This window comes from Mytilus californianus, unplaced genomic scaffold (genome assembly GCF_021869535.1).
Source record: "Mytilus californianus isolate M0D057914Y unplaced genomic scaffold, xbMytCali1.0.p SCAF_1, whole genome shotgun sequence".
Taxonomy (NCBI): domain Eukaryota; kingdom Metazoa; phylum Mollusca; class Bivalvia; order Mytilida; family Mytilidae; genus Mytilus; species Mytilus californianus.
In genome coordinates this window covers 74579020-74604477 of record NW_026262581.1, presented here as the reverse complement: position 1 = coordinate 74604477, position 25458 = coordinate 74579020, and the positions used below count along the sequence as shown (strand labels likewise).

Below are 25458 nucleotides of genomic sequence, written 5' to 3'. Positions count from 1 at the left end.
AAATGCTGATACCTTATAGCGAGCCCATACGTTAATAACTGTTTGTTTTGGACTTTTTTTAATTTGGATATACGTTTTAGTATGTTATAAATAATTATGAAAATTTGAGTCAAATCGGTGAACATGAATTTGATAGCTAATGCTCTTTTTAAGACTACAAATTACAACTGATACATAATTGTCCTTATGGTCGAATCTTATAGAGGATTGTTTTAAGGTTTAACTCCTCCATAGCAATGACGTCACTAGCAATTTTATGTCAGAATAGTACATTAAAAACATTTATAACATACATGCAGTGTTGTGTAAATTCAATATAGAATAAGTTATTCTATGTGAAAGATGATATTTCAGGCATAGAAAGACTCCCTCCCTTCATTTAATATTCGTTGGTTTATAAACAATTTATAACAGTTGAAGTGAAATGACTTCTTTTGCCTAATAACTCAAACAGAAATTTCTAAAAAAATTTTGTTGTTTTTCCGGTTAAGTTAATTTTTCTTCTATGCCATGACATGTTAGTTATTATAGAAGACATTTTTACAGGGTACCAGAAAGGGTTGGAGTTCATGAATAAAGGTAGTGACTTTATTTGAAATAAAGCGGAACAGGTAACATTTTAAAATGCTTGATTTACAAAAGAATAATACGAGAAAATGATGGTGGTATTACACCTTCCTTACTTTCGGAATAGCATGCTTGTGTATAAAGATTAATCTTTCATTCTACTTTTTCAAAAGGTAGTCAGTCCATAGTAAGATTCTTGAATTTAATTGGCCAGACAATTTGAATAATAAAACTAGTATATTAATCCAATACGCACGTTTCGTTACCAATTTTAGTTCATTGATTCATCACCTTTAAACTGAAAAGAGAGGCGAAGCATACCAAATGGACATTCAAACTCATAAGTCGAAAATAAACTGACAACGCCATGGCTTAAACAGAAAAAGACAAACAGACAAACAACAGTACACAAAAAACAATATAGAAAACTAAAGACTGAGCAACACGAACCCCACCAAAATGGTGTTGATCTCAGGTGCTCGGGAAGGGTAAGCAGATCCTAGTCCACATGCGGCACCCGTCGTGTTGCTCATGTAAATACAAACCCGATGATAAGTCTAATTTGGTAGGTCACATTCGGGGTAAAAGGGAACGGGATTGTAGTTACAACAATTAGAACATATCCGTCGTCATTCCTTAACCGTCAACTACCTCGTGATGGCGACCGTAAAATTTACGAAAGGATGATTGCAACCTCACCACTTGGAACTCTTGGTTTAATAGCTTCCTTGTGAACAGTAACCCTCTATCGGAAATCAGGATAAGAAATTCAAGCCCTGGAATATTGTATCAACTGGGAGATACATACTCCGTATGCAGGCGCTGCTGGAATGTTGCTACATAGAAATGGAAAGTTCACAATTTGGAAGCTGAAATCTTTTTGTTGTAAAGTTTTGTTTTCAACCGACCCTCATTGTCAATTTCTATATGCATGTCAAGATATGAGGAAGACTTAACTGTATCTGTTGTATCCTTTATCTCAAGGTTCGATGGGAAAGATGCGTTCAACATAGTCACCAAATTTTGAATTATTTAGTGAAAAAACATCATCCATGTAGCGGAAAGTGAAGTTGAAGGATACTGCTAACTTTTTTTCTTTCTTTCTAAGAAGTTTCTGTATGAATTCAGCCTCAAATGAATAAAAGAACAAGTCGGAAAGAAGAGGAACACGGTTGGTTCCCATGGGAATGTAGATTGTTTGTTGAAAAACACGTCCTCGAAACGTAACAAATATGTTGTCAAGTATCTTGATAATGTCAGTTTCAGAGAATTTTTTGTTTGAATCAGAGTGATTTTTTACAAAGAACGATTTATTCCTCGAAATGATGTTTCCCTAAATTTATCGTGGTCATGGAACTTCTCGATAAAACTTCTTTACAGTTCTGATTATAGTCGCAGTCATAAAAGTTTTCGATCTGACACGATTACATGTTGTTTTGGTAATCCAGCTTTTATCATTCATTGGACATCTGTACGTTCTGTGCATTTATTATTCTACGGTTATATGAATATGGGTGGGTATTTAAAGGAATTTTATGGGACCGATAAAAATCAATGTGTCGATGAAATTAATTATGACGAAAAGAACGTTAACATATAATCAAATATTTTTCATTCGTTTTTTATATACAAAATGTACTATCTCCCTGAAAAAAACGTAGAAACTGCCTCTTTTCAATTTTTTTGTGTGAACAGTACTCATTTGAATATTGTAACGCAGTTTACTGATTTATTAAATTTTGCAACAAGTTAAGGAGCAAAATGATGATGGCATATTTTCCATGTATATATATATAACTCGTATATTCCTCTTACTACTTTTTTTTATCCCTTTTTAAATCAATGTGTCGATGAAATTAATTATGACGAAAAGAACGTTAACATATAATCAAATATTTTTCATTCGTTTTTTATATACAAAATGTACTATCTCCCTGAAAAAAACGTAGAAACTGCCTCTTTTCAATTTTTTTGTGTGAACAGTACTCATTTGAATATTGTAACGCAGTTAACTGATTTATTAACTTTTGCAACAAGTTAAGGAGCAAAATGATGATGGCATATTTTCCATGTATATATATATAACTCGTATATTCCTCTTACTACTTTTTTTTATCCCTTTTTAAATAAAGAGAAATTATTTTCTACCTGATTTTGACAACAGTCGATGTGTTTTCTAAACAAAGAAAAGCAAAATGATCCCTTTTTGCAGATGACGTGATTTTGGGCAAATGTAAAAAAAAAATGGGGCCCATAACAATAAATGATAAATGAGCTGAATTTCAAGCTATATTTTAGTGTAGAGATTTATAATCGTACCGATGCCGACACAAGTAATTATTCACGATCATGTCCAACCATTACGAAGCTGAAAAGATATTTTTTGTCTGTGTGTATGTTATTTTGTCGTATAAAATGTTCAACTTTTGTATCTGGTTCAATAAGTATTATGTACTGCAACGGTTACGTGCAAATAACCTGGTAGCTTAAACTGTAGTGGTCTAAATACTGGCTTCTAAGTCAACAATACAATGAACAAAAACATTTATAAGTTTCAACAATAGATATAAGAAGATGTGGTATGAGTGCCAATGAGACAACTCTCCATCCAAGTCAAAATTTATAAAAGTAAACCATTATAGGTCACAGTACGGTCTTCAACACGGAGCCTTGGCTCACACCGAACAGTAAGCTATAAAGGGCCCCCAAAATTACTAGTGTAAAACCATTCAAACGGGAAAACCAACGGTCTAATCTATATAAAAAAACGAGAAACGAGAAACACTTATGAACCACATCAACAAACGACAACTACTAAACATCAGATTCCTGACTTAGGACAGGTGCAAACAATGACTATTTATTCAGTCCAATCAAAACCTGTATAGAAGTTTTTTCGAGATATTCAAGGACAGCGAAAAATATCAGTGCATAGTATATAAATAAATCCCCCAAGAGCGAATAGTACAATGACCAACTTGTAGTTGTCCTGAGTAAACATGGCATAACTTGTAGTATTCCCATACTTTATAATGGTTATACTGTATATATCATGCGGTCGAAATATAAAGAGTTCATGTATACAGTCTTTTCGTCAATAACAAATACACAATAAATAAATAAGTGCTGCTAAGTGTATCAAAACCATGAACATGACAAGAAACCGGGAATGTTAAAATGAACGTATTTGATATACAAAAAACACAAGACAAGAAAAAATAAATAAACCAAAAAGCACGTCATATGATCACTTTAAATTACTGAGTTATTCTAAATTTTCAATTTCGACCACCAAAATAAAATATCTTTGGCGTAATATAAACGGTCTGAAGAAATACGTTTATTAAACTTTTTTTTTTATCTTAGTCAAACGATTTTAAAAATTGTAAAAATGCTCCACAGAGGAGTATTTTAATTTTTTTGTGAAATTTTCGAAAAATGAAAATTAAACCACGATGCCTGTACCAAGTAAGGACTATGACAGTTGTTTTCCATTCGTTTGATGTGTTTGACATTTTGATTTTGTCATTTTATAAGGGACTTTCCGATTTGAATTTTCCTTGGAGTTCGGTATTTTTGTTATTTTACTTTTCATGGACTATTTTTTAAATTGATCGAGAAGTTTCAAAATGAAATAAAAATGTTTTACAGAGGAGTATTCTTTTTATTTTTGAGTTGAAAACTAAAAAAGGGTAATGTAATTTTTATCTTAGCATTTCAAGTTTCAATTTGTGAAAAAATGAAAAATCCTGTAATGGACGGATTTTTTTATATTTTTTTTTTACCACATTCTTTAAAACGAAATTGAAGAAGCCGTATAAATGTGCATTCATTTGTAGTAAAAAAACCAAAAAACAATGTTCTGTAAAAGTTCACTTATACTTTATTAATTCTGTATCAATGTTAAGAAATGAAATTGATCTACAACATGAACCATTTTATTTCCTTTCGAATTATCTAGAAATACAAGTAAATATATTTTTTAATCTTCAAGTTAATATTGAAATGAGAAAAATTTTTGTATTTTTCAATTGTTATTTTTTCCCAGATATGGGATCACTTTAAAGTACTGAGTAATTCTAAATTTTCAATTTCGACAATTTCGTATGATATGTCGGTTTTAAAAGCTCTAAAGAACTTATGTTTTACTTTATTGTATGCGTTTTACCGACTTTAAAAAAATTCTATTTGATTTCATTTGACCACCAAAATTAAATATCTTTGGCGTAAATATACACGGTCTATGTCATCATACAAATAAACCAATCACACTTAACTCCTACCCTTAAAGATAACACTACACACAAACTCCAAGCTTTATTTTGAGTTTATCACTATAAGTGCGTACAGTGGACAGTTTGTATTCAATAGGAACTTATAACATACAAAGTGACAACGGTTATTAAACTAATTTTGTATTTGAATATACTCATCATAGATACCAGGATTAGAATTGTGTACGCCAGACGCGCGTTTCGTCTGTAAAAGACTCATCAATGACGCTCGAATAAAAAAAGTTAAAATGCCAAATAAAGTAGGAGGTTGAAGGGCATTGAGGAACCAAAATTCCAAAAAGGTTTTGCTGAATACAGCTACGGCAATCTATGAATTATATCTTTACCAGTATGTTGATGAATAAATGTAGCCGATACACATGTAAAACATTCAATGCATTAAATCAACCACAGCAAAAACAAATACATTCTAAGGTGATTTTCCTTGGATTTCTCGAGCTCCGCCATGCACTTAAGGAAAATATCTTATTTCAGTTTTAAATGAAAAAAAGGAGACAGGAAATACCAAAGGCACGCTAAAAAATCATAATTTGAAAATATTCCAACAATACAATGGACAAAAAGAAAAACGACGAACTACAAAACACGGGAAAGAAAACTAAAGACTCTTACTTTTATACAGAAAAAAATATCTCATTGATTTTTCCTTAAATATTTTCACTCAGAGTAAAACTTTTATATGCACTATTGAAATATGCAAAGAAAGACATTCCTTCAAAGCTTACTTTTCGAAATATTTAAGTTTAAGTTTTACATGCTTCATGTATATATATGTAGATACACAAAATTTCATTTCTGACTAGTTTGCAAAGAAATAACACAAACTTGAAACAAAAAGATATAATGTCATCCGTTATTTTGCCCAGTGTGATCCTTACCTTAAATGCCTTTACGTAAGTCCCCACAGAAAAAGTCTGAATGCGATAAAATTTTTGGGATACAAATTTTTTACACACAAAAAAAATAAAAAGTCGTGGAGAATTTCTTGCCAAAACAAATGCATATAATAGAAAAAATTGTCGTTGATATTTTCTTGAAATTTCGGTATGTTGTTCCTGAAATAGTACATAGTCGATTGCAAAAGAAAACAAATCGGGTTCCTTGTGCTTATTTTTCAGTTAGAAATAGAAAACTTAGTGTTTTAAATGCTGGGGATCCCGTTTCTCTTTTTGACGATTAATTACGTCGTAGTGTATTCTTAATGCAACATCGTCGGACAGCTATTCCCATCGTACACCAAAACGCTATACGATACACTGTCATATACGAATATATCGATAAAAGAAAAGTAAACAAACTCGAATTTTATGCTCTACAGCGTGTGCTTAAATATTCAACATATAATCGTATTCCCTTACTCTGCTCGTACATAGATGTAAAGAGTCTAATGTTATCTTAACTTAAAATATCCATAATGTAAATTCAAATTTTAGTTGTTTTGAAAGTTCACATTTAAAAAGATGGAGATTTTTAAGTAATTGCCGCGATTGCTTCAAAATGAAACTGCACAACCGGGCAAAACTTCCGATGAAGATCTTTTGTAAAGTTGTTGTGTTAGTATTACACACGTTCAAAACAATGCAAATTTTGAGAATCGTTCAGTGTTTGTATTGTATATAGAACACTTATCTTGTCTATAGCATTGATAGAGTAAAGAAACAAAAAAATTAATCTCAGCATTTAAGGCAACATTACAGTCTGACTTTTCTCAAACCTACTGTCTTTAAAGACAACTTTCACCAAAAATACACACTGGTTTTTTTTTAAATCTTCAACTCATTTTAAAACTGGGGCTACCAGTAAACATTCTATTTTCAATCATTGAAAACAATTTGCATGAAAAATTGTATGAAAAATCCTCTCAAAACGGAATATCCTCCTTTAAACCCTTATAAATGCACTATAAATATAAAAATTCCACTGAAACTCTAAAGGTGTGATGTTTTCTGACACCATAATTTAATCAGTTTAATAAAGAAACTGAAATTAACTGTTATATAATTTAATAAAAAAACATTAATCACAAAATTTTGATGCCAAAGACAGCAGACATCATCCCTGATACGTTCATAAATATCGATTATCAAAGTTATCGTGGAAAGACTAACAACAACAGCACAATATCATTATGTGACATATCAAACCTTGGAGTCGCATTATAAAGTTATAAAACAAACACATACTATAAATCAGCAACAAATAGAAAAATATGATATATCACAGAAAACGCTGATTTGTTCATTTTACAAGCATATTAATCAACAACAATGCATTATTCAAAATCACATATCATCGTCATCGTCCATAAGATTATCGGCATTTTGCTCTTCCAGTGGAATCGATATAGTAACAGGTTCCTGTGCCCATGGTTGTAATTCACCACTAGCAAATATAATATAGAATATTGCACCAAATAGATAAATGCCTGCTGCAATGTAGAAAACTATCTGCCACTCAGCTCGAGTTTGTGCCTGTAAAGACAAATGCGTACTTAGATGAGTTAGGTATATCATAAACGAGTGCCAAATTAAAAAAAGAAACTCCAAAGTCTTGTTATTGCTTTACCAAAGCGACAGTCCTTTTTTGGATGAACACTTTTTTTAAAGGACTGTATTATAAACTCGATTATTCCGTTGTCGGTCTTCTAAGAAAGTTCATAAATAATGAAAAGACATAACAAGTGTGTCCAAATACAAAAAGCATAACAAAACAATACAACACATAAAAACTAAATTAACAAACAAACAAACAAAAAATATTCAGATTGTTGCAATTAATTTTTTTTTGACACAGATGCATATTTAGAGATTTCAAACCTTTAAACAATGTAGCGTAGCATATAATTTATCTAGAAAAAGCTAGTTGGAACCAAAGAGCTTGAACGTTTCAAATAAACCGGAATTTAGAAACATGTATATGACTTGTTCTATAATTTTCCTGGTGAAACATTTATAACAAGTTACAGTTGAACGCAAAGGCCGTGCTGGGTGCAGCATGATACGAACGTACTATTTCGAAGAAGCGTATATGAAAAGTGTTTATTAGATTATTTAATCCCCTTTATTATACACATTGTCTCTTGATATAAGCAGTGACATTGAATTAACTTATGCTATAACTAAAACTGACTGTCAGTAAAAAGTGACGACTTTGTTGTGTCAGTTTCCTCAAGCCCCTAAAACCACTACATCCGTAACTATAAAGGTAAATCAATTAGCCTGAAAAATTTAGGCGGAGAATTTCATAACACATTAAATGTAAAAGACTTCAAAATTGGACAAATTGTTTTTGACTCTTAGTATTTTTTTGTTTAAAATACATCTCATCCTTATGCTACTCCAATCGGCAAATTAACTTTTTATTAAAATTAGTTGCAAAAAAGTATTTAGAGTCTTTCGAGTCTTTCGTGTCTTACCTATCTTAAAAAGAAGAAGAACACAATGAAAAAAACGACGAAAAGAACAAACAACAGTTTAAACAACACTGCAAAGAAAACTAAAGAGATTGAGCAACACGAACCAAACTAAAAAAAAATCAGGGTGAACTTATGTCATGAGCTCCAGTAGGGTAAGCTGTTCCTACTCCACTAGTTGCACCCGTCATGTTGCTCATGGAAAGTAAAAGATCGGTGAAATATAGAGGTAGCGATTGTGACACATATATACAATAACTGTCAAGTAAATCATAATGGCGTCCGTAAAATTTACAAGAGATAACTTCAACTTGACCATTTGCATCTTTTTGTTGAATGTCTTCTTTGTAACCAACACCACTCTATAACGGAAATCATAATAGGAAACTTAAGCCCTGGAATATCGTTACAACTGGGGGTATAAACGAAATATGCAGGAATTGCTGGTATGACAATATGGAAAAATGAATGTCATCTCTTCGTCATAAAGTTCGTATTCAAACGACGTTTGTCAATTTCTAGATTTCAACCATAATATCAAGAAGATTTAGCAGACAAGCAGACTTGGCAGACAAGCAGACTTAGCAGACAAGTCGAAATAGTTGCTTACCTCCACTTCATTTGGTTTCGGGTGGATAGTTGTCTCAAAGGCAATCATACCATATCTCCTTATATTTCTTTTACAATAATTGCATCTTTGGTATCCTGTATTTGAAGTTAAATGAAACAGTTGCGATCAACATAGTCACTTGTACGACTTTGCCCCCAGCAGAGCTATAGAAGAACAGTACATTAACGGGTGTTACACGGACACTTTTTAGATGATACACGGACACTTTTTAGTTGTTACACGGACACTTTTTATGAATAGAATCACTCGTGCATGATCAGTGAGTTCATGGGCACTTTAAATTTCAATCAGATTTGAACTTTTTGTTTCACCGACATATTTCCTGTCTTTTTTATTAAAATATTTACGTTAGCATCAATAACTATATTTTTTTTCAAACAATTCCAGTAACTATTCATATTAGTACACTAAGGGGTTGACCATTTAACTTCAAAAGGCCGGTTATGGTTTTTTCCTAAAAAAACACATTTTGATCCCCAATTTTCTGAGAAAAAATATATAATGGTCAAGCAGATGACACTGAAAATAATGTTCTGGCTCCTGACTTTCCGAATACCGTCTATAAAAGTGCTGATTTCGAAAAAAAAAATATTTGGGCGATAGCGTTGAAAAACTAAATAATTTTCTTACTCAGAAAAGAACACACCCCCTTTTGAAGCTAAATGGTCGGTCCGTAAATGTATTTTTTTTTCAATATATGGACATGAATAGTATTCTGGACAATGCTGAAAGAAATGCTGGTACCAACGTTTATATTTCAATAAAAAGACAGGAAATATATATATATAAATCAAATCTAATCAAAAGATAAAATCCCTATCAACTCACCAATGCACGATTGATCCTATAAATAAAAAGTGTCCGTGTAATACATGTTCAAATATGCAGCAAATCGTAAAGAAAATAATTCAACTTATGTCATCAATTTTGGACGGTAAGCTCTGATTGGATCATATAGTGACACGTGTTTAATCCTGATCAACACTATCAGAGACATATAAAAACCTATAAGCATGAACATTTTTTTTTGAATCCAAAACATATGCCTATATATATATATATAATAACAAGACATGGACATGGCACATCCTGCATTTTTTCAACAAAAAAAGGATGAAGCCTGTTTATCTTAAATTTATTTTAACACCCCCCCCCAATAAAATCAAATGGTAGCTTGCTTACCTCTGAAATCTTTTTTATACATTACTTACTTGCGAAGTTGTATTTCAAAAAGTCTCAAATGTGTATAACATTCACCTTTAACTTGAAATGGTTCTTTTTATAAAGTTATTAGATTCTTGAATTTTTTGAGAAAAAACTCTCGGCTGAAGGGAAGTGAGAAAAAAAATTGAGTTTAAACTGTAACTTACATTAACTGGTATATGGCCATTTAAGTTTCTAATATCTTAAGTTTTGCTACCTCTTCTAAATGCAAAATGTACTTCTTCCTTCTTGAAACGTCGTACAAGTCAGATACAAAACAAAGGTAACAAAAAACAGGCCGGAAACAACCTGCCGTATAGTTTGTCTGCACTTGTAGTCAGGTCAAGGTCCTCGGCTATCGCCTCGGACCTTGACCTGACTACTCGTGCAGAAAAACTATCCGGCAACGGTTGTTACCGGCCTGTTTCTTTGTTACCTTTGTATTGTATCTAATACGTAACTTACTACAGTAAGAGGACATCATCTATATAGCGGAGTGTGAGGTTAAAAGACAATTACAGCTTCTTCTTACGCTTCTTGAGAAGCTCCTGTATGACGTCTGCCTTATACAAATAAAACGAAAAGTCGGGGACAAGTTGTGCTCAGTTGGTTCCCATAAGAATGCCGATCGTCTGTGGAAAAACCCTTCGTTATAATTTTGTCTTAGCGAGATTCTTCAGTAATAAACAATACTAGATAACATTTTACAAATTTACTAATAATTAGTATTAATTTCAATTTTAAATGCAATACGAAATACTGACAGCAAGGTATTGCGTCCTATTTTCATAAAAAAAAAACATGTTATCGTTTTAATTTGAAATAACTAGACACAAAAATATGCAAGCACCTGTATCCGCTGGCAAGTTGCAGAAGCTATTCTGATCAATTCTATCAAAGACTATTGACAAAAATTGAAAACAACACGTTATAAATAGCATGAGTCATAAGCGCCTTTCTGGATTTACTTTCATCAGGAACGCTCAAAGCCGAATATTTGAAAGCCAATGAAATATAAGAACCGAAACAGTTGATGAGCTGTATGATCAAAATGAACCTACAAAAAGCCAAATCCATCTGAGGTCAACTTTCTCTGAGGTAGTTTGTAACTTAAAATTTATAAACGGACAATTTATAAAGGTTTGTCATAAATCATGTCAGTCCCTAAGTACTGACGACCTTCATGAGGAACGATGAAAGCCGAATATATGAAAGCCAATGATGAATAAGAACCGAATAGTTGTAGAGCTATCTGACAACATAGTCCGGTGACCAGAGTAAGAATTTTTTTTTAATCGTCAGAACTACTTCACGGCTATAGCATATATCATTCGATTCAAAATAATGGTACATTAGAATTAATGTGGTCGTCAAAAGAAAATATGACGCAGTTTTTCAGACATCTAGAAGATCAATGGTAACCAATACTTTTCCTCAAAAAAATATTGAATATGTTAATCTATTTTAAATCCCCTTTTTTGCAGTAGAATGATTACAAACTTGCATATATATTTTTTTTTCCTTTTCCAATTTTTTATTCAAAGAGTTGAAAACACCTATAAGATGATTTCAACCGCCGTCAAAACTATACAAAATGTATAGAAAATGTGCAAAAACATTTATATAATTTAATTTTGTTAATATATAGATATGAGAAGATATGGTATAAGTGCCAATGAAACCAACTCTCCATCCAAGTTACAATTTGTAAAAGTAAACCATTATAGGTCAAAGTACGGCCTTCAACACGCAGCCTTCGCTCACACCGAACAGCAAGCTATAAAGGGCCCCAAAAATGGCTAGTGTATAACCATTCAAACAGGAAAACCAACGGTCTAATCTATATAAAAAACGAAGAAACGAGAAACACTTATGTACCACATCAACAAACGACAACCACTGAACATCAGGTTTATAACTATATATTATTCCTCAATGGAAGTGGAAATATTGAGTTTTGAGCATATAGTTTTTTAACTTAGTGCATGCCAAACTGGCAACAAAAACTCTTTCAAAACAGTTTCACGATAGTGGATAAGAACACGACAAATTGCTTAAACCACAAATCTTGATAATATTACGATTATGAATGTTAAGCTTCGGACATTTGAATTGTTGTGCAATGGAATAGAGTACTGGTCGAATATTTGTGTACAACATGAGGTGTGCTTTAAATTTGTCCAGCAGCATAGGACAGTTCAAAACATTTCTTTATTGCGGAATACACTTTGGCCATATCAATCGGTTATGTATTTAAAATTATGGGATATTAAACAACTGTAACATCGGGGCACTTTTAGGACAAATGACAAATTAAGCCTTTCCAGAAAGGAATATTTTGTCCTGTTGCTAGCACCTGGGTCAGAGGGTATGGTACTAGTGAAATCAATAAGTCCTAGAAAAATCTAATTACACGAGTTTGCTATCTATTTATATGTATATGTATTTTTATATCGGGTTATATGATCGTCGACATGGATAACTAGACGGTGTCTGGTCATAAATACGCACGAAATGCTGATACATTATAGCGAGCCCTTACGTTAACAACTGTTTGTTTTGGACTTTTTTTAATTTGGATATACGTTTTAGTATGTTATAATTAATTATGAAAATTTGAGTCAAATCGGTGAACATGAATTTGATAGCTAATGCTCTTTTTAAGACTACAAATTACAACTGATACATAATTGTCCTTATGGTCGAATCTTATAGAGGATTGTTTTAAGGTTTAACTCCTCCATAGCAATGACGTCACTAGCAATTTTATGTCAGAATAGTACATTAAAAACATTTATAACATACATGCAGTGTTGTGTAAATTCAATATAGAATAAATTATTCTATGTGAAAGATGATATTTCAGGCATAGAAAGACTCCCTCCCTTCATTTAATATTCGTTGGATTCATAAACAATTTATAACAGTTGAAGTGAAATGACTTCTTTTGCCTAATAACTCAAACAAAAATTTCAAAATTTTTTTTGTTGTTTTTTCGGTTAAGTTGATTTTTTTTCTATGCCATGACATGTTAGTTATTATAGAAGACATTTTTACAGGGTACCAGAAAGGGTTGGAATTCATGAATAAAGGTAGTGACTTTATTTGAAATAAAGCGGAACAGGTAACATTTTAAAATGCTTGATTTACAAAAGAATAATACGAGAAAATGATGGTGGTATTACACCTTCCTTACTTTCGGAATAGCATGCTTGTGTATAAAGATTAATCTTTCATTCTACTTTTTCAAAGGGTAGTCAGTCCATAGTAAATTTCTTGAATTTAATAGGCCAGACAATTTGAATAATAAAACTAGTATATTAATCCAATACGCACGTTTCGTTACCAATTTTAGTTCATTGATTCATCACCTTTAAACTGAAAAGAGAGGCGAAGCATACCAAATGGACATTCAAACTCATAAGTCGAAAATAAACTGACAACTCCATGGCTAAAACAGAAAAAGACAAACAGACAAACGACAGTACACAAAAAACAATATAGAAAACTAAAGACTAAGCAACACGAACCCCACCAAAATGGTGTTGATCTCAGGTGTTCGGGAAGGGTAAGCAGATCCTAGTCCACATGTGGCACCCGTCGTGTTGCTCATGTAAATACAAACCCAATGATAAGTCTAATTTGGTAAGTCACATTCGGGGAAAAGGGAACGGGATTGTAGTTACAACAATTGGAACATATCCGTCGTCATTTATTAACCGTCAACTAACTCGTGATGGCGACCGTAAAATTTACGAAAGGATGAGTGCAACCTCACCACTTGGAACTCTTGGTTTAATAGCTTCCTTGTGAACAGCAACTCTCTATCGGAAATCAGGATAGGAAATTCACGCCCTGGAATATCGCATCAACTGGGAGATACATACTCCGTATGCAGGCGCTGCTGGAATGTTGCTACATAAAAATGGAAAGTTCACAATTTGGAAGCTGAAATCTTTTTGTTGTAAAGTTTTGTTATCAACCGACCATCATTGTCAATTTCTATATGCATGTCAAGATATGAGGCAGACTTAACTGTATCTGTTGTATCCTTTATCTCAAGGTTCGATGGGAAAGATGCGTTCAACATAGTCACCAAATATTGAATTATTTAGTGAAAGAACATCATCTATGTAGCGGAAAGTGAAGTTGAAGGATACTGCTAACTTTTTTTCTTTCTTTCTAAGAAGTTTCTGTATGAATTCAGCCTCAAATGAATAAAAGAACAAGTCGGAAAGAAGAGGAACACGGTTGGTTTCCATGGGAATGTAGATTGTTTGTTGAAAAACACGTCCTCTAAGTATCTTGATAATGTCAGTTTCAGAGAATTTTTTGTTTGAATCAGAGTGATTTTTTACAAAGAACGATTTATTCCTCGAAATGATGTTTCCCTAAATTTATCGTGGTCATGGAACTTCTCGATTAAACTTCTATACAGTTCTGATTATAGTCGCAGTCATAAAAGTTTTCGATCTGACACGATTACATTTTGTTTTGGTAATCCAGCTTTTATCATTCAATAGACATCTGTACGTTCTGTGCATTTATTATTCTACGGTTATATGAATATGGGTGGGTATTTAAAGGAATTTTATCGGACCGATAAAAATCAATTTGTCGATGAAATTAATTATGACGAAAAGAACGTTAACATATAATCAAATATTTTTCATTCGTTTTTTATATACAAAATGTACTATCTCCCTGAAAAATTGTTTTGAAAAAAACGAAGAAACTGCCTCTTTTCATTTTTTTTGTGTGAACAGTATTCATTTGAATATTGTAACGCAGTTAACTAAAAAATATCAGTGCATAGTATATAAATAAATCCCCCAAGAGCGAATAGTATGATGACCAACTTGTAGTTGTCCTGAGTAAACATGGCATAACTTGTAGTTTTCCCATACTTTACAATGGTTATACTGTATATATCATGCGGTCGAAATATAAAGAGTTCATGTATACAGTCTTTTCGTCAATAACAAATACACAATAAATAAATAAGTGCTGCTAAAAGTAGCAAAACCATGAACATGACAAGAAACCGGGAATGTAAAAATGAACGTATTTGATATAAAAAAAAACAAGACAAGAAAAAAATAAATAAACCAAAAAGCACGTCATATGATCACTTTAAATTACTGGGTTATTCTAAATTTTCAATTTCGACCACCAGAATAAAATATCTTTGGCGTAATATAAACGGTCTGTAGAAATACGTTTATTAAACTTTTTTTTATCTTAGTCAAACGATTTCAAAAATTGTAAAAATGCTCCACAGAGGAGTATTTTCATTTTTTTGTGAAATTTTCGAAAAATGAAAATTAAACCACGATGCCTGTACCAAGTTAGGACTATGACAGTTGTTTTCCATTCGTTTGATGTGTTTGACATTTTGATTTTGCCATTTTATAAGGGACTTTCCGATTTGAATTTTCCTTGGAGTTCGGTATTTTTGTTATTTTACTTTTTATGGACTATTTTTTAAATTGGATCGAGAAGTTTCAAAATGAAAAAAAGTTTTACAGAGGAGTATTCTTTTTATTTTTGAGTTGAAAACTAAAAAAGGGTAATGTAATTTTTATCTTAGCATTTCAAGTTTCAATTTGTGAAAAAATGAAAAATCCTGAAATGGACGGATTTTTTTAAATTTTTTTTACCACATTCTTTAAAGAGAAATTGAAGAAGCCGTATAAATGTGCATTCATTTGTAGTAAAAAAACAAAATGCAATGTTCTGTAAAAGTTCACTTATACTTTATTACTCTGTATCAATGTTAAGAAATGAAATTGATCTACAACATGAACCATTTTACTTTTTTCGAATTATCTAAAAAATACAAGTAAATTTATTTTTTAATCTTCAAGTTAATATTGAAATGAGAAAAAATTAAATATTTTTCAATTGTTATTTTTTCCTAGACATGGGATCACTTTAAAGTACTGAGTAATTCTAAATTTTCAATTTCGACAATTTTGTGTTTATGATATGTCGGTTTTAAAAGCTCTAAAGAGCTTATGTTTTACTTTATTGTATGCTTTTTACCGACTTTAAAAAAATTCTATTTGATTTCATTTGACCACCAAAATTAAATATCTTTGGCGTAAATATACACGGTCTACGTCATCATACAAATAAACCAATCACACTTAACTCCTACCCTTAAAGATAACACTACACACAAACTCCAACCTTTATTTTGAGTATATCACTATACGTGCGTACAGTGGACAGTTTATATTCAATAGGAACTTATAACATTTAAAGTGACAACGGTAATTAAACTAATTTTGTATTTGAATATACTCATAAAAGATACCAGGATTAGAATTGTGTACGCCAGACGCGCGTTTCGTCTATAAAAGACTCATCAGTGACGCTCGAATCAAAAAAGCATAAAAGGCCAAATAAAGTAGGAGGTTGAAGAGCATTGAGGACCCAAAATTCCGAAAAGGTTTTGACAAATAAAGCTACGGTAATCTATGAATTATATCTTTGTCAGTATGTTGATGAATAAATGTAGCCTATTCACATGTAAAACATTCAATGCATTAAATCAACCACAGCAAAAACAAATACATTCTAAGGTGATTTTCCTTGGATTTCTCGAGCTCCGCCATGCACTTAAGGAAAATATCTTATTTCAGTTTTAAATGAAAAAAAGGAGGCAGGAAATACCAAAGGCACGCTAAAAAATCATAATTTGAAAATATTCCAACAATACAATGGACAAAAAGAAAAACGACGAACTACAAAACACGGGTAAGAAAACTAAAGACTCTAACTTTTATACAGAAAAAAATATCTCATTGATTTTTCCTTAAAATTTTTCACTCAGAGTAAACCTTTTATATGCACTATTAAAATATGCAAAGAAAGATATTCCTTCATGGCTTACTTTTCGAAATATTTAAGTTTAAGTTTTGCATGTTTCATGCATATATATATAGTTACACAAAATTTCATTTCTCACTAGTTTGCAAAAAAAAACACAAATTTCAAACGAAAAGATAAAATTTCATCCGTTTTTTTTGCCCAAGGTGATCCTTACCTTAAATGCCTTTACGGAAGTCCCCCCAGAAAAAGTCTGAATGCGATAAAATTTTTGGGATACAAATTTTTTACACACAAAAAAATGAATAAAAAGCCGTTGAGAATTTCTTGCCAAAACAAATGTATATAATAGAAAAAATTGTCGTTGATATTTTCTTGAAATTTCGGTATGTTGTTCCTGAAATAGTACATAGTCGATTGCAAAAGAAAACAAATCGGGTTCCTTGTGCTTATTTTTCAGTTAGAAATAGAAAACCTAGTGTTTTAAATGCTAGGGATTCCGTTTCTCTTTTTGACAATTAATTACGTCGTAGTGTATTCTTAATGCAACATCGTCGGGCAGCTATTCCCACCGTACATCAAAACGCAATACGATACACTGTCATATACGAATATATCGATAAAAGAAAAGTAAACAAACTCGAATTTTATGCTTTACAGCGCGTGCTTAAATATTCAACATATTTTCGTATTCCCTTACTCTGCTCGTACATAGATGTAAAGAGTCTAATGTTATCTTAACTAAATATCCATAATGTAAATTTATTTTTGTTTGTTTTGAAAGTTCACATTAAAAAAAAGATGGAGATTTTAAAGTAATTGCCGCGATTGCTTCAAAATGAATCTGCACAACCGGGCAAACTTCAATGAAGATCTTTTGTAAAGTTGTTGTGTAAGTATTACATGCGTTCAAAACAATGCAAATTTTAAGAATCATTCAGTGTTTGTATTGTATATTGAACACTTATCTTGTCTATAGCATTGATAGAGTCAAGAAACAAACAATTCAATCTCAGCATTTAAGGCAACATTACAGTCTAACTTTTCCTACTCAAACCTACCGTCTTTAAAGACAACTTTCACCAAAAATACACACTGGTTTTTTTTTTAAATCTTCAACTCATTTTAAAGCTGGGGCTACCAGTAAACATTCTATTTTCAATCATTGAAAACAATTCTCATGAAAAATTGTATGAAAAATCCTCTCAAAACGGAATATCCTCCTTTAAACCCTTATAAATGCAATATAAATATAAAAATTCCACTGGAACTCTTATTTTATCAGTTTAATAAAAAAAAAAAAGCTGAAATTAACTGTAATATAATTTATTAAAAAAAACATTAATCACAAAATTTAGATGCCAAAGACAGCAGACATCATCCCTGATACGTTCATAAATATCGATTATCAAAGTTATCGTGGAAAGACTAACAACAACAGCACAATATCATTATGTGACATATCAAACCTTGGAGTCGCATTATAAAGTTATAAAAAAAAACATACTATAAATCAGCAACACATAGAAAAATATGATATATCACAGAAAACGCTGATTTGTTCATTTTACAAGCATATTAATCAATAACAATGCGTTATTCAAAATCACATATCATCGTCATCGTCCATAAGATTTCCGGCATTTTGCTCTTCCAGTGGAATCGATATAGTAACAGGTTCCTGTGCCCATGGTTGTAATTCACCACTAGCAAATATAATATAGAATATTGCACCAAATAGATAAATGCCTGCTGCAATGTAGAAAACTATCTGCCACTCAGCTCGAGTTTGTGCCTGTAAAGACGAATGCGTACTTAGATGAGTTAGGTATATCATAAACCAGTGCCAAGTTAAAAAAAGAAACTCCAAAGTCTTGTTATTGCTTTACCAAAGCGACAGTCCTTTCTGGATGAACACTTTTTTTAAAGGACTGTATTATAAACTCGATTATTCCATTGTCGTTCTTCTAAGAAAGTTCATAAATAGTGAAAAGACATAACAAGTGTGTCCACATACAAAAAGCATAACAAATCAATACAACACACAAAAACTAAATTAACAAACAAACAAACAAAAAATATTCAGATTGTTGCAATTATTTTTTTTTACGCAGATGCATATTTAGAGATTTCAAACCTTTAAATAACACAGCGTAGCATATAATTTATCTAAAACAAACTAGTTGGAACCAAAGAGCTTGAACGTTTCAAATAAACCGGAATTTAGAAACATGTATATGACTTGTTCTATATTTTTCCTGGTGAAACATTTATAACAGGTTAAAGTTGAACGCAAAGGCCGTGCTGGGTGCAGCATGATACGAACGTACTATTTCGAAGAAGCGTATTTGAAAAGTGTTTATTAAATTATTTAATCTCCTTTATCATACACATTGTCTCTTGATATAAGCAGTGACATTGAATTAACTTATGCTATAACTAAAACTGACTGTCAGTAAAAAGTGACGACTTTGTTGTGCCAGTTTCATCAAGCCCCTAAAACCACTATATCCGTAACGTTTGTTTTAGTTAACCAACAATAGGTAGGATAAACCTAAATGATAAACACGGGAATTTGATTTGGAACAAAATCGGATCAAATCTTTGCTCAAAATTAATTTCTTATTTTCGATTTTTTTTTAGTCAATATCATATTAAAAAAACGGTAAAAGCAAGTGTCTACACAAAAATTGCGATTTTTTTTCTATCTTTAATAGCAAAAGTCGTTAAAATTATGAAAAATTAGACAGAAGCAATCAAACTAGAATGGACAACAAAGAAAAAAAAATGAAAAAATGAAAAAAAAAAAAAAAAAAAAGTTAAATTTGATCTCATTATATTGATTTTATCTACAATAAAACAATCTGTAAAGCAATGTCCAATTTGTTAACATACCCCTATTTGAAAAATCATAGTTATTACAAAGTTAACACTATCACATTCAAATCTCATGAAAATAAAAATTGCATACAAAGTTTATAATACATTCTTATGGAGTTTTCTTATAAACGGTTAATTCAATCAAAACCTTTAATTTGTGTGGAAAAAAATAATTAATACCAACTTGAATGTTAGAAAGCTTGCTTTCTATGTCTTATTTTTCTAGTTGCCACTTCAGTGTCCTTACGGGATGTAAATTCAATGTTTTTATTTTATAATATTGTTGGGTTGTTGTCTCAATGACGTGTAGCACATATTCATTGACCAAATGTCAGTGCATTGACTAAATTAAATGACTACAAAAGCATAGTTGCACAAACATTTTCAAAAACTAACCTTTTCTGTAATTGCCCCGACTATAATTGGAGATATGATTCCTGTCGTAGACGCCAGAGAATTCGATATTCCAAGTAAGATCCCTGCATAGCTGGGTGCTATATCAATATGATTAACAACCCATCCACTGTACTGAAATCCTGCCGAACTTACAGCAAGAATTACCAATACAATTGCCAAGGCAGTTTGGGAACAGTCGACATAACCTAAACCAATCAACATCGAAGCAGGAACTAGTTTTGCTGAAACAGATTAAAATATAATTTAGTTTCTAATGGATTATATTCTATTCTATTCGAGAGGGAAAAAACTGGTTAAACAAAGATTTGGAACATTTTATAAATAACACATTGCTGAGAGGGTGATAGAGCAGATTGTTACCCCGAGAAAACATTGTCAACTGAGGCGAAGCAAAGGTTGACAATGTCTTTTCGAGGGGTAAAAATCTGCTCTATCATCCTCTCAGATATGTGTTATGTAATTTATTATACTGAATGTTCTGTTATTACTGTCTATAAAATTTCAAATTCAAAGTAATAAACTATGACGTCTTGTACATAACAATCATCCGTATCAACATATCTGGCCTTTGTTAGTCTTGTATTTTTAATTTTAGTTCATTTATATGTTTTGGAGTTTAGTATGACGTCCATTTTCACTGAACTAGTACACATTTTTATTTAGGGGCCAGCTGAAGCCCGCCTCCGGGTGCGGGATTTTCTCGCTGTGTTGAAGACCCATTGGTGGCCTTCGGCTGTTTTCTGCTCTTTGGTCGGGTTTGTTGCCTCTTTGACATATTCCCCATTTCCATTCTCAATTTTATTGATAAACACGTTTTTAAATATTTTAATTTTTAATTTTTGGAATGCTATTTTGATAAAAGGTGGGCAGTTTAATGAGTCTTACCAACAGTGTCAAATACTTTCCGGGTATTAGTAGTCGACATCAACTTTCTGTTCCGGAAAAAATCAGCAAGCCAACCTCCACAAAATACTGTTGCCCAGAAAACAATATACGGTAATGACGAAAACAGTCCATTCTGTAAGTTAATTTTGCATCAGTTACTTTAATTGGTTGATATGACAATTTTATACAAGATTAATTAATACAAAAAATTATAAAGGCACTTAGTTTATATTTTTGAAAACTTTTAGCATACCATACAATTGATCTGAAAGGACTGTTAACAGTAAACAGTCAGTCAGTTTGTATATAAAAGGCCCAATTCTATCACGAACTTGAGTTTGGTTTTAGATTGTCTCCGTAAATATGCTTGTTATAAGATGGCAAGTGCTTCTATTGAATAATCGTTGCTGGTTGACTACAAACCAAATATAAAGTCACTGCATCCCCCTACAGCACCTAACTATTGGACTCATTGTTAATATGTTCTCGTTCAGAATATGAAGTCAAGGAGTATGAGTATGCATGAAATTTTTGCAAAAGAGCGTTTAGCGAACATTTATCAGTCAACCAATCACCCCAACCCTATTATAGCGGAATTTACGGGAAAGCGGGGACTGAAAGACACATTGTTTGACATATTGTATACTTACCAAGCAGGAGAAATTGATACATAATAGATTAAAGATATTACAACCAACTCTGTTTTATTGTTTTTATATATATTTTAGTTTTTTACTAGCTTTGTTTTGCACTTATTTTTAAAAGAAATTTATAATTTTTAACATGATGTTTTCACGTTTAATAGGTAACCTTCTACAGAACTTGGACTACGGACACTTCAAAGAGTATATACAGTATTACTCTTTTGGTGCACGATTCTTCGGATTGTCCGCCCTATTTTGTTTTTATGTATTCATCCTGTATAACCAAACTGACTATCCTTATATTTGGGGGCGGGTCGTATTCCTCACGGCGAATAAAATGTTACTACTTTCTATTGTAATTCCCTGTGTCATCATAGAAAAGGGGGGGGGGTAATTTACTTGTTAATATTTTCATTGTACTCATAACTGCCATAAACTCCAAAAGATTGATTAAAACTTGATCATTTACGTTTTAAAGTGACACTGACCTGCTTAGTTCAAGTTAGTTATTTTATTTAAACAAGAGACCCACTTCCTACAATATGAGGGCCTGTAAGAGAAGGTTTGACATGGTTTTTAAAAGAATGCATAATATGTTAACTAAAAGAGAGGAGATAGATGCCAAAGGAATATTCAAACTCATAAGTCGAAAACAAACTGACAATGCCATGGCAAAACACAAAAAAGAAAACTAAAGATAAGAAAATAAGATTTGAGTGCTTATTATTTGAAATCGGCTTGTAACTCTTCACATGTCAATATTTCCGAATAACTTTCTTGTTTAAATTTTTACATTTTACATCATTATTTACCTACACACAGCAAAACGTACTAATCATTATTTTTCATTATCTAATAAATTTTCGGAAGCGGACTGCTTGATTTTTTTAAAAACGATTATAGAGTTTTATAAGGGTTTTCTACGTTGTTTCCTACATAAAATCATCACTATTTCCCAATATATCGAGAGATCCTTCTTGCTTGTAAATTGGTCTAATACTTCTCTTATTTTAAGTTACAAAAAAAAATGTCGCTTATGTAACTTACCGTTGTGATATCGAGCTTTAGAACATCGTGCATGTAAGTCGGGATGTATGTTAGCAGTGTATAAAGACCCCAATCACATGTTATATTAGATACCACGATTGCATAATTCGGCATTGACTTTGCAATCGCCAACCATGGCACATGTAGTTCCTTTTAAAAAGAAATGAATGAGAGTGTCAATGATCAATCTTCAATTCTCTTTGTAATTTATCTTGAATGATGCATATCTTTTCTATTTTGTCTTTTTGAGACTTTGTTATTTGTCCTTCAACCCAAATCTTATAATTTACGTATTGTGTTATTTTTTTTATTTCTAGAGTGTTCAAAACTTTGACGACAATTGAAGATAATCTTCAGACTTAGTTAAATAGTTTGATGGCTTTTTTAAATCTTCATAAAATTTACTTACAAGATCATAAATGTTGTCTTTGGAAAATATGGTTTATTTGAAGTCGAAATCGGGCTGTGAACTAACTGTCAGTTACTGCGAGTACTCATAGATCGATAATTTTGTGCCTTTTGAACTTTTGTTGACCGGCGTCAGGTGACCTGTAACTATTGACATTCTTTTCATTTTGTCTTTATTTGAAAGTTGGAATTTTTTATCTGGATCTTTATAACTTTTTGTCTATGTTTTTTTTCCTTTCGACACATGGTGTGGTTTTCATTTTCCATTAAATCAGTTTTCTACAACTCTTCATAGTACGTATTCGAGTAAAGCAATGGTTTCAACAAACAGTTCTCAATATAATTTATACTCTGTCACAAGCTTCACTAAGCCCGATTTGTACCCACAAACAATGAAGCCAATTTTGCATACGATATATGAATAAGTTTTCATTAATTTTTACCTTCTTTTTAGTGTCATGGGTACTGTCTGCTAATAAACCCATTATGTATTCTTTCTCCTCTTTTGAAATTCGTTTGTGCTCGGCTGGTGTATCACTTACAAACCACATCCATAAAATGAACCATATGAAACTTGACATGCCTAATGTGAAAATAAAAGAATGTTCTTTAATTTATTAAGAGCATTTGAACAACGGCCATATAATTGTTCAAAACGATCGAAATAAATAAAAAGTATATACTCTTCATACTTCAGGGGATACTAAAATTTTACGAAAACATGTCTCTTATATTGTACGCACATTTAAAACAATTTGCATCAGTTCTTTACAATTTATTTTATACAATAATTGTTTCTATGAAGATCAACTTTCTCTATAGGCCTTTCAACCTTACCAATAAAATACCATTTGGAATTGTTCTTATAATTATTTGGCCTTTCAACCTTTCATAAACAGACGTTTTGCCTTTTTTTTATAAAACTTCTCTTTCAATTTCGTTTGTCGTTATACTTTCTTGAAGTTTTTTGTTTCATCTTAAATCGAGAAACAAGCTTTGAATGTAATATTGACCCTGCGTAACCAAACATTTTTCTCAAGGTAGTTTTCCGGCTAGTTTAGTTTAAACATATTTTATTGTTCAAAAAGGACAAACGGATCGATTAGACACAAGTTTTTTTAACTTAGTAACGCCTTCTCCAAAAGTGTTAGTTTTCCCGCTGACACTGTTGGTCTGATCATCGTTTCTGACGGCCTAATTTATGTACAAAGTAATGAACGAAAAACAAATATGTTACACAGCAACAAACGACAACCTGTAAATGCCAAATCCTTTTGTGACTGTTTATTCTTATTTCAGATATCTGTGACATATATTAACTCCTCATAGATACCAGGATCAAATTTTATACACCAGACGCGCGTTTTGTCTACAAAGACTATCACTCATCTGTGACGCTCGAATCAAAAAAGTTAAAAAGGCCAAATAAAGTATGAAGTTCAAGAGCATTATCAAATCAAAGATATTAGGAGGAACATAACATTTGGTTTTTTTTCAGCAGATGCGGAAGTTTAAAATTGTCACAGTTTTATTGCAAAAAAAAAACCCAAAAATTGAGCCGGCTGAAGACCAAACTTATAACTGCTGGTTAGGTCACAATAAACTCAAATAAATTCAAATGAATAAATCATGAAATTGAAGAGAATCTAGTGGAAAAGTTATGGCCTGGAAAAAAAATCAGTTAGGGGAAAATTCATACTGACTTTATGAACGCAATTTATTGATGATCATGGATCACGTGTCTCCATTGAGTATTGATTTTGGAATGTTAGTCCTACTTACATGTACATTGAATGGTTCATATGATTAAGTTATAAAAGATAAGCCCGACATTTCAACAATGTGTTTTTTTTTAATATAATATATATAAAAGACTTTACTGATACATACAGTGGGCATTGACGAATTAAGATCTACAACAGCGTCGACGAATAGGCCAACCTGTATACACCATATGATAATATCCTAACCGACCGTAATAATTTTTTAAAAACTTGTTTATTTTCATAAACTTTTTGTACTTCCAGTTTTATGTTGAATGATATTTCTTTACTACAAAACATTTGATTGGAACATTCACTGATTATATTGTTCACTTAACTAAATTTAATTCCTAGTTAAAAAGGGGTACTACGCGCCGAAATAACTTAAAGTATCAAAGGCTTATTCTAATACCACCTTTTTTGGAAAGGCTGCTGGTGTGATGTCAGTTTTTGAGGATTTCTTCCGCAAAGT

The 25458-nt window shown here is 31.8% G+C and overlaps 1 protein-coding gene across 1 annotated transcript in view; it reads right to left on the bottom strand.

Moving 5' to 3' along the window:
• Nucleotides 1-6848: 6848 nt before the first annotated feature.
• LOC127723988 (sialin-like) overlaps nucleotides 6849-25458 on the bottom strand; it is a 33075-nt gene continuing 14465 nt past the window's right edge. Inside the window, exons 7-11 of the mRNA XM_052230699.1 lie at nucleotides 23667-23806; nucleotides 22816-22965; nucleotides 21125-21257; nucleotides 20219-20460; nucleotides 6849-7333 (exon numbers count right to left, since the gene is read on the bottom strand). Coding sequence (XP_052086659.1) covers nucleotides 7145-7333; nucleotides 20219-20460; nucleotides 21125-21257; nucleotides 22816-22965; nucleotides 23667-23806 — 854 coding nt within the window. The 3' untranslated portion in view covers nucleotides 6849-7144. The remainder of the gene's footprint in view (nucleotides 7334-20218; nucleotides 20461-21124; nucleotides 21258-22815; nucleotides 22966-23666; nucleotides 23807-25458) is intronic.